The 11,319-nt window shown below is 35.8% G+C and overlaps 1 protein-coding gene across 1 annotated transcript; it reads left to right on the top strand.

Moving 5' to 3' along the window:
* Positions 1-5,712: 5,712 nt before the first annotated feature.
* Positions 5,713-10,744, top strand: LOC114308956 (protein FAR-RED IMPAIRED RESPONSE 1-like). The gene is made up of 5 exons (XM_082918788.1): positions 5,713-6,520; positions 9,261-9,376; positions 9,527-10,194; positions 10,414-10,492; positions 10,625-10,744. The coding sequence occupies exons 1-5, from the start codon at positions 5,713-5,715 to the stop codon at positions 10,742-10,744; spliced, it is 1,791 nt and encodes a 596-aa protein (XP_082774914.1).
* Positions 10,745-11,319: the final 575 nt, after the last annotated feature.

The raw sequence follows: 11,319 nt of genomic DNA on the forward strand, positions 1-11,319 counted from the left end.
CTCATTTGATTTGACTTTTTTTAATTTTTATAAGAGAAAAAATATAATGATTATGATTTACATGTGACATTTATCTTATTGACTTATGTAATTAATTTAATTTTTTTATACTTTTTTAGCCAAAACTCTAAAACCAAACAAAGTTTAATTCAAGTAATGCTTTAAGAAAGGACATAGTATTATTTGAGTGGTTTGGGAGCTTTATCATCGAGTCGTAAATAAGGCCTTTTAAAAAATTCTCCCAATCATGAGGTTTTCTTTGATGGTGTAGTTATGTTGTGGTTTGGGAGCTTTATCATCTAGTAGTAAATAAGGCCTTTTAAAAAATTCTCCCAATCATGAGGTTTTCTTTGATGGTGTAGTTATGTTGTGTCTAATAAACGTAATGTGTCATGCTTGAGCCGTGATCTATGGCTTTATTTGGTAGAGCTGTGGGAAAGTGCTTATACCTTATGCTTTAACAGCTTATAGCTTATAACTATGAACATAAGCTGATTTCTGACTTATAAATTAAGTATCTCCCGTCCCACTCAAAGAATAAGCTGATTTCTGACTTACAAAAAGCTATAAGCTGCATTGTTAAGCTAAACCAAACACATCAAAATAGTTTAAATTAAGCTGAAAGCTGAAATAAGCAGCTTTTAAGCTGCACCAAACAGGCACTATATTTAAATATTACAATTATTTCATCTACTTTCTCCATGCTGCATTGAGTTGAGTTTGTTTGTTTGTTTTTTTATTTTATTTTATTTTATGATCAACTTTATGTATTTATTGTTCAGAATCAAGAGATTTTTGTTACAAAACATATATGATATATGTCAACCCATATGAACTAAATTTCAGGGATCAATGTTTAGTGTTATAGACTGTTTTATTTTATTGCAAGTGTACTAAATTGTGTAAATAATGTTTTGTGTCAATGGTTGAGCAACAATGAAAAAATAATAGCTACACTTTATGTTAGCGTAAATTGAATTTGTGTGCATAGTTGAGCATCTTTAACTGGTTCTCTTCCGTTTAGCTCCAACATCTCTTATCAGATATATATTAGTGTAAATTTTAAGTGATTAATACCCAAAGGCATTGTGGAATGTAGAATTCTTCTCTACAGGGAACGTGAGGTAACTTGTCCCTTCTTTTACTCTGCCAAGAGAAACGAAAACATTACTGATCACTCCCTAGTCGAAAGGACCTTCCGACAGTCAAGTTAGAATACTGTTTGCCATGAGAATTTGTATTTAAAAAAGGGTTCTTGGATTGCCTCTAGTCTGTATTGTTTATTTCACCTGTTTCACATTTATAGTTTTCCTGACTTAAATCTCATTCGTTAGATCAATATTTGATCTGAGGGTTTTGTCTGCTGCTGACTCTGGTCAGGCAAGTGATCAAGTTGCCTTTGCTTTTGATCGTTGGATCATCATTTTATGAACAGCTTAGATTATGTCAGAAGCTAATGGCTAACTTGCCAATCGTTGTGTTCATTAGATCAGGTTAATCAAACGAACTTACCGTCTAACAGGCCTGACCTATATTCATGTTTTTACTGTCTTGATGTTTACACCAAAAATAAACACTAAACTAAATCTAATTTCTTACAATAATGGTAAATCCAGGTATTGATCCACAGTGACAATTATGAAATTAAACTAATTTAAATGCTAAATTCCTAAATTAATCTTGATGAAAAAGATAGTTGTTCATAACCTAATAATAATTAAATTAAACAAAGCGATTAAACTAGCGATTAAAATTGAATTTGGAATTACTGATTGTGGAAAAACCTAGGATAATGAATTCACCACTAGTTACATAAATAAGGCTTCAATTTGAGACTCAATTATGTTATGGTTCAAACGAAACAATACTTCGCAACTACAAGTTCAAAGCATTTATCAAGAAAATCATCACATTCAATGTACGGGCACGAACCATCTCAAGTAGTACGAATCGTTCGCTCTAAACTAGGGTAGCGACACGACTCGTCCCTCGTAGTATGGTTCGTCTCATGCCTTGAATATGAAAGAATAGAAAACCATTCTATGAAAAGTATTCAACTCACAGAAAGCAGAATACTTAAAGAGCTAATGAAAAATATATATTTGAAATTTCTTAAACACCATACAATTTGTTCAAACCTTTACATAATCAAAAAGCAAAGAGAAAACCTAATTACATAACTAGAGTTTCATCAAAATCCTAAAAAAGAGAGCCTAGCCACTCATGCAGAAGTGAGAAAAGGTAGATGTAGAAGAACCATCCATGGAATAGCAAGCTTGAGAATCCTCTCTTCCAAACCCTAGCCTCTTCTTTCTCTTGGAATTTTTCAGAACCCTAATCCAGCATTTTTTCTGTCTTTTTATACCTCTATAATTTTTCCCCACATTCAAAATATCAAGCAAACTTCCTGAGGTAGGGCTGTACGTGTGAGAATTTCCACCGCACGTGCGGCGAGGGTTTCGCACATGCGAGAATGGGCCTCCGCACGCGCAATTTCTTTAGGACCTGTTTGGCTGCGATGGATGGGCTTCACGTGCAAGAAGCATTTTTCTTCGCACTTTCTGCATTTTTGCTTATTTTATGCCCCCACTGTATCCAACCTGATTGATATTATATATACATAAAATATATAATTAGACAGGCAAATAGGATTAAGAGATCCTAATTATCAACCGAGTATTTTCAACTCCTGTGGTGACAATTCCCAGGCATGTGATTCACATTGTGGTTGTATTTGTTAGATAATGTCTCAATAGGACCACATAATTAAATGTGGTGTTATCATTTATAAGAAGCCTACAATTTAAGTGATTCAATTTAGTTAATAGGCTTAAGGGTATATGTGTTATGGACCTAATGTGTAGATACTAGTTGTATAATTTCTATTTCTATGAGGGGCAGAAATAGAAATTAAAACATATTGGTTAAAGTTGGTTTTCATTCCTTTTGAACTTCCACAACCTTTCAGTTTTGAAAACCAATAAATAGAAATTAAAACCAATAATGGTTAAAGTTGGTTTTCATTCCTTTTGAACTTCCACAACCTTTTAGTTTTGAAAACCAATTACAACCTTTAAAAGGTTATGGTCCCTATTCCTTCCCAGGTGGAAATAAGAACACTGCCATTTTTTTCTAAATCCTCTCAAGGAGAAACATAAGGCACCAAAGGGGAAAGGATTAGGATTAGAAGGCAATAACATAATCAATAACAAAGAGTTCATTGATAATCACGCTTCCGTTTAACCGTTCATCAATGGATTCAGGTATGTCATTTTGTCTTGATTTCTTGATAATACACATGGTAAATGATCCAAAGTGTAAGGTTTATGTTCTGAAATTTATGTTTACAGTATTTGCTTTTCTTAATTTTTTCTTTGTTTGGTTATTTTCACCATTAAACCAACTCCCCAAACAGCGCCATGTGTATGGTTTTTCTTTTTTTGATTAGGGGACAACTGCAAGGAAAACAAATTAAAGAGATTAGAAACCAAAAACAAAACAAATTACCTAGCAGCCAAACAAGCCGCGATGGTCTTGACACCCAATCCAATGGGAGGAAATTTCGAAAATGAGATTGAGCCACCTAATGAACTGCTTTGTTTGTTGATTTGACGCTCCATGAGAAAGAGAAGTCACCTATGTGTATGTTTGGTTCATTCATTTGAATGAATGCTCGTCACAAATTTGTTAAACATGTGCATCAAAAATGATAGCAGATTATTGGTTAGAATTTTAGTTCACGGTATCGAGTTGTTAGTTTCTTTGATTTCGATCTCTTTAGAATTTGAATTTCTACTAACCGGACTATATGAGGCAATCAAACTAAGGTCAATTTTGATAATTAGGGGGAAAAAAGTTAATTTATTGGTTTATTGGCTTAGAACACCGCTACGGAGCTCGAAAAATCAATGGCTCGAATGGCTCGAAATTCCAAAACGACGTCGTTTTAGGACTTTTTTTTATTCTCTTACCGGTAAGATAATATTTTCCGTATCATCCGAGCCATTTGAGCCTCAGTTTTTCAGGCTACGGAGCATTTTTTATTAACTTATTTGAATCAAATCATTTCTCTATTTTTTTACACATTTTTTTAAAAAAAAGTTTAAAAAAATCAATAAGCCGACTTTTTTTCCTAATTGTCAAAACAAGCCTAAGGGATCATTTGGGAAGTGTTAAAAAAAATTTAATATTAAAATACGAGAAAAAAATCAAGCACTCTTTATGGTTTGAAAATTTTGAAAATAACTGCATGGGTTTTCAATCTGTAATTTTTTACTTTTAGTAATTTAAAAAAAATTTAAAAGATAATTTAATAAAAAAAATTATAAAATCAACTAATGAAATTATTAACGCAAGACAATAAATTATACGAGCCAAATTGAGGTCTCGTTTAGGAATATATTATTTTAGTAATTTTTTAATTTTTTTTGGCTAAAATATGATGTAAAAAAACGTTAGTATATTTGGAATGACTTTTTAATTTTTTATGAAAAGATGTGTAAAAAAAAAAATATTTAATTTTTTAATATAAATTATAATTTTTTAAATTTTTTTAATAATATTTTGACTTTTAAATTAAAACGGTTATAAAACAATCCCGCTACATACACCCAGTGACGTGGCAACCCCCAGTGACATGGCGACCCCCAGTGACGTGGTGATGAGATGGCAGCTTATGTGTAAACACAGCTGGAAAAAAAAAAAAAAAGGAAAAAAGCGGGAATTTCTGGCTTCCCTCGTCTTCCCTCGTATGTCCTAACTCTCGCCGCCATCCTCGTCTGTCTTCCCTCGCCTATCCTCACCTCTCCCCGCCATCCTCCTCCTCCACCATAGCTCGCCGGGAATTTCTGCAAAAACCAGTGGCTAGTCTTTCTCCAGAAGGATTGAAATTCTCCGTATGGGTTGTGGAAGTGGGTCTCAGATGTTAACTCATTTCTTCAAAAGAATGTGAAATTTCCTCCTCCTCCACCATATCAGATTACTAGCTCTCATCTATCCTCAGAATTCCTGTAATTTTGGTCTGTCTGGTTTTGCTCTGCTCTGTCTCTGTCCATCAATCTGGTTTATGAGGTAAAAAATCAATTTCATATGCTAATCTTTCAGTTATATGCTAATTCTGAAATATGAAATATAATTTGTAAACTATAATCAATCTGTCATTTTGGACAAGAGTTATGTTTTTTAGGTAAATCTGTTAACTGTGGACAAATCTGTTAACTGATCTGACTAAGTTGGCTACACTAGATTGACATAGTGAAACATCACCATTAGTGAGTTGGCTCTAGGTGGTAACCGTCATTGAGTTCCAACTCCGGCACTCTGTTTGGCTACAGTCCGTGGGCCTCCAGCCAAGAAAGGCATGCTTGGTAGCAAAAAGATAATCTGGGCATTATGCTCAACTAGAATATGCGTGAAATTGTATCCCTCAACATTTTACTTGCAACCATAGCACCATTTTAACCAAATACAATTTAGTTAATTTTTATGAGTAATTGTGCTCAACTGTGGTAGCAAACTTCATAATCTGTAATCTGTAAGCTTGGTAGCAAACTTCATAAGCTTGGTAGCAAACTTCATATAATTTCCATAATCTGTAAACTGTGTAGTTCCATAATCTGTAAACAGTTTATATAAAATCTGAAATATGAAGTTTAGTTCCATAATCTGTAATGATATTTGTTTAATTGTTATTTCAGTACGCAAAGTGGAGAAATGGAGGTTGATTCAAATGTTGAAGGTGAGAATCCTTTAATAAATGAGGGCGAACACGTTGAAGAACCTAAAAAGGGTATGTGTTTTAGCTCAAGGGAAGAGGTGTACACATTTTATGGCAAATATGCTAAGCATGCCGGATTTGCTATAGCTCATAGAGCACAACATTTTGGAGATGATGGGCAATTGCTAAACTTTGCAATTGAATGTTCTCGAGCGAGGCAGAGAAGAAAGACATCAGAACTCAACCCTCTGAAGCCATGTTTGTCCACAAAAATTGGTTGCACAGCAAGGGTACGAGGTAGTGTACAAAAGGATAGGAGATATAAACTAACCACAGTTAACCTTGAGCATAATCATGATTTGATTCCCACCGACTCACGTCATTTTGCAATGAATAAGAAAATTCTTACTCCTGTGAAGAGAAGATTAGAAATTAATGATGAAGCAGGGATTGAGGTGTCTAAGAACTTTCATTCAATGGTTGTCGAAGCAGGGGGATACGAGTCATTGACATTTGACGAGCGAGACGCAAGAAATTACATTGAGAGAGCTAGAAGGTTGAGGCTTGGGGAAGGTGATGCCGAATCACTTCAAAGTTATTTTATGAGGATGCAAGCACATAGTGAGAGATTCTTTTATGTGATTGATATTGATGACGAGTTTCGCATTAGAAACTTGTTTTGGGCTGATGCAAGGAGTCGGGCGACTTATGAAGCATTTGGAGATGTCGTTTCATTTGACACAACTTATTTGACGAACAAATATGACATGCCATTTGCTCCATTTGTCGGAGTTAATCACCATGGTCAGTCCATTTTGCTTGGTTGTGGATTGTTGTCTAGTGAAGACACTAACACATTTGTTTGGCTATTCAAGTCATGGTTAAGTTGCATGTCAAATCATCCGCCAAAAGCTATCATAATTGATCAGTGTAGAGCTATGCAAAATGCTATAGAAATTGTGTTTCCACAAGCTCGACATCGGTGGTGCTTATGTGTAACAACCCTCATACTGTTTACTGATTAAGGACTGATTGATTACCGATAATCACCGATTACTTCTAAACGGAACTGATAACTGACTGATAATCGAACTGAATGAAATACTGAACTGACTGACTGAAATTGAAACTGAATTGACTGAGTATATGTTAGTTAATTGCATTCTATCTGTTTGATTGTCTGATTATCTGTTCATGTTTATATGTTTAAACTGCTAATTGAAGGCCTTATCGGCGGCCGAATTAGAAACCGATTGATGTTCCGTGACCCTCATAATTAATGTGATTTTATGGTATATTTATCTGAAAACTGATTAGGTATGATTAAATTAGATTAAAATAAGCCAATTAAAGAGTTTGACATATTTACCATTTTTGCCACTATCTCATATACACACACTAGAGCCTTATACTTGAATCAAAACACATTTGCTCAGCCATTTTCTTGCCTCAACCGACCTTAGAGAGAGAGACTTGAGGAGTTGGTTTTCATCTTAAATTGCTTGGAATTGTTTGAGAATTGAAGTGTGATTGCTACTTTGAGCTCCTAGACCTTGAATACAAGACTAAGGTAGGACATCCATCTTATTGTTGCTGTTCTTGAGTTCATTATTGCATGATTCATGTTAATTTGTAGAGCTAAGTCATGATTTGGTTCATTAATGATGGATTGAAGATCATTTCTTGCATGCATGTTGGTATTATTGCATTTTGAGGTTGATTACATGGACATTAGTGCATGCATGCTCATATTGTTGTTATAGACCATGTTTCCAACTGGTTTGAAAAGAAATGAGCTCATTTGATCAAGCTTTGGAGCTTTAATTTGGTTTAAAACTCATACATGACATGTTTGAATGTTGTTCTTGAAAATGGGTTTGAATGTGGTTTTAATTGACTCACCTTTGGGGCTTGAATTCATAAATTGAGCTTTGAAACTTGTTATACATTGAATTTAATGATGTTTTCCAGAATTTGGGCCCAAGAGGTCGAGTTTGGAGTGGTTGAATGCTTGGTTTGAGCTTGGAAGGCAGATCTGGAAATTCCAGATTTGGCTTCCTCGCTCGAGCGAAGGATTCCCCGCTCGAGCGAGCACCTTTGTCCAGGGCTCCGCTCGAGCGACCATCGAGCGACGATCGCGCGTAAAATTTCAGCATCCAGTACTTTTACTGTTTTGCAGACCGCTCGAGCGAAGGATTCCTCGCTCGAGCGAAGCCTTTGATTTTGGACTTACGCTCGAGCGTAGAAAGTCTCGCTTGAGCGAGGCTCCTATTTTCAGCAAACTTTGCGAAATGTTTTCTAAGTGTATTTTTGCATCCTCATCCCATCCTAGGCATTCTTAGGCCTAGTTTAAGACATTTAGATGAGGATATCGTTGTAGAACACACCAAGGCAAATTAGGGATTAAGTTATAAGATTTCCCAACTGTGTAGCTTAGTGTGTTCAACCTGTGAACTGTGTAGGGTTGGCAACTGGGGAGACACGCTCTAGCATACTGTAGCCCAGAACTCTGTGAGTAACAATTGTGTAAAGATATGTTCAACTGATTATCTTTTGAATACTGAACTGAACTGTTTACTGAACTGGTATTATTTACTGAATGAATGTATGTCCTTTATTTCTGAACTGTACTGTGGCATCCTTAGTACCTACGGTTTACTGTTACTGTTACTGTTACAGAGATCTCTGTCGGTTCCCTCGTGGAACCACTACTGTTTACTGACTGATGGCCATCATTACTGTTCGGTCTTTTAAGACCTACTGTTACTGTTGTGCTAATGGATGTACCACATATGACTGTTTACTGTACTGAACAACTGAAATACTGATTGAATTGAACTGTTTTCATTACTGTAAGGACATTCATTCTAAACCCCTTTACGCTTTATGTTATTCACTGGGCTTTAGCTCACTGCTCATATATATGTAGGTGTACAGGCACCAGATCGGAGCTAGGAGCGTCAGGGTAACTCCAGTTTTGTCAAGCCAGCCTTTGCGCCTCACTGCGAGGTTCCGAGTTGCCATGCTATGGCTTGGGGGTGTTTTGGCTGTTTTCCCCCGCCTGCCTTCTGTACTGTCTAACTGTTCTGTATAGACTGACTGTTTACTGTACTGTTATACAGGGATTAGGTCCCTGTACTGTGTGACTGTAAATTTTGTATAGACCGTACTGTTTTGTACAGACGGAATGTTTTCTATACTGTTATGTAGGGTTGAGTCCCTAGTTTGAATGGATGTGAATATTGTTCATACTGTTCTGTACCGTTTATGTATGAATGCATGGAAAATCTTTTGCATACAGACTGTCACAGCTCATTGGACATTGTTTAATTACTGTATTGGCTTCCGCCAGGCCCTGTACTCTGTTTTACTGTATTTCTGTTAAGCAGGCCTTCGGTAATCTCGGATTACTGGCCGGTTACGGTGCTAAACCCATAGGGCCGGGTTTGGGTCGTGACATTATGGCATATCATGAAGAAAATTCCGGAGAAGTTGAAAGGATATGCTCAATATGAAGCCATAAAGTTGGCTATGCAAAATGCAGTTTATGACTGTTTGACAAGAGCTGAATTTGAGAGTAAATGGGAAGAGATGCTTGCAACATTCAATCTTTATGATAATGAGTGGTTGGGGGTACTATATGATGAGCGAAATCGATGGGTACCTGTTTATGTTAAAGACATTTTTTGGGCTGGCATGTCAACTACACAACGAAGTGAAAGTATAAATGCGTTTTTTGATGGATATGTAAATCCAAAAACTACATTGAAGTAATTCGTTGAACAATATGACAATGCCTTGAGAAATAAGGTAGAGAAAGAGAAGAAAGCAGACTTCAAGTCTCAACACAAATTGTTTGATTGCCTAACTATATACGGGTTTGAAAAACAATTTCAGCAAGCCTACACCAATGCGAAATTCAAAGAAGTTCAAGGAGAGATGAAGAGATTAGTTTACTGTCAGGCGGTGATTGTGAAAGAGGAGGGATCAATTTGTACATATAATGTCCAAGAAGCGATGGTAGTTTCTGAGAAGATGAAGCATGTGGACTTTGTTGTCTATTTTAATTCAACTGAATGTGAAGTTCAATGCATATGTCGGTTGTTTGAGTTTAGAGGCATTATGTACGCTCACTCACTTGCTGTGCTTGTTAGAAGATGCATAAATGAGGTGCCAAGTAAATACATTTTGCCCCGGTGGAGAAAAGATGTGGATAGAGAATACGCAAGCATCAAAACCACATATACCGGCTTTGGGAATGATTTCAATGCAAGTACCTATGAGAGGATGAACAAAAAATTGATTGCCATTGTACAACTTGCTGGTAACTCTGAAGGCAAAACTAGAATTGTAGAGCTTGGGTTGGATGAAATCAAGGAGAGAGTCATGAAAGAAGAATCCGGTTATGGGAGTAATTTACCATGTTCAACAAGAAGTCCGATTCACACCGGTTCTATACAAGGAGGTACTAGTAGGAAGTGATTAGTCCTTTGGTTGCTAGGCGAAGAGGTCGTCCAGTTACGAAACGGAAGGTTGCCAAAGTAGATCAAATTGTTAATCGGTTCAAGGCAACAGCAAAAAAACAAACAAAAGCAAAGGTAAATTGTGTATTCAAATGTTTTTGTTGACAAACTATATTGAAGTATGTAAAAGCAATTCATACATTTCAATATGTAATTATTCTTCAAAACATGCAGGCTGCTAAGTTGCTCCGATTTGAAGCTCAAGCTTAAGCTCAAACACCGTATTATCCTTATATGGTTGGCACAGAAAATAGTATGTATGTACCGGTACGTGTTCCAAAGAGGCCTTCATGTACTTTTACAAAGTGTATTCGAAAGAGTACTTCATGTACTTTTGCATCTTTGTATTGTTCTAACATGTACTTTTTGCAATGAATTGTCATAGGTGGCCCATGGTATTGCATCGGACTTCATAAGTGGCACACAGAGAAGTTTGATGAGTGCTCCAACTCAGATTTATGGTTCTGCATCGGGAAACTTGGATATTACAGACTTGTTTGACTAGTTTCTATGTATTCCAACTGTTTGTTTTTGAGATTGGAAATTATGTAGTCTATTATCATGAGTTTCAAACTTTGATGTTGAGAACATTGGATATTATGTAGTCTACTATTATGAGTTTCAAACTTTGTTATTTAATATACAATGTTTATTTAGCATGTTCAATTTACCATGTTCAATAGTTTACCTGTATTCAACAATAGTTACCTTGTATTCAACAGTTTCCTGTATTTAACAATGTCCATTCAATGAGTATTGAAGAAAGTGTACAAATTTGAACAAGCCATTTTCCATTCCACTAACAACAAAAGAGGTACAATAAGTAGGTTTCAATACACAACAAAACATGACTTCCTCCAAAACATCACAAAAGTATTAAGTCTACTTCAACAAGTTCAAGGAGACATCTACTTCTACTTATTACATATTCATAAGTTTAAAGGCACCAATTACAAACAACATGGACAACATATATATCAACTTTTGCATCTTTGCGATCTGAATTCGAAGTTGTTCCGTCAGCTGTATTTGTTGTTCGGTCATAGCTTGAAGTCGTTCGGTCATAACTTGTTCGCCAAC

Source organism: Camellia sinensis, chromosome 3 (genome assembly GCF_055761805.1).
Source record: "Camellia sinensis isolate YWXY chromosome 3, ASM5576180v1, whole genome shotgun sequence".
Taxonomy (NCBI): domain Eukaryota; kingdom Viridiplantae; phylum Streptophyta; class Magnoliopsida; order Ericales; family Theaceae; genus Camellia; species Camellia sinensis.

Excerpts from the sequence above, each read along its gene's own strand:
- LOC114308956 (XM_082918788.1), top strand. The coding sequence starts at position 5,713 with ATGGAGGTTGATTCAAATGTTGAAGGTGAGAATCCTTTAATAAATGAG. Across the intron at positions 9,377-9,526 it reads ATGATGAGCGAAATCGATGG|GTAGAGAAAGAGAAGAAAGC; the intron begins GTACCTGTTTAT and ends TTGAGAAATAAG. Across the intron at positions 10,195-10,413 it reads CAAGGAGGTACTAGTAGGAA|GCTGCTAAGTTGCTCCGATT; the intron begins GTGATTAGTCCT and ends CAAAACATGCAG.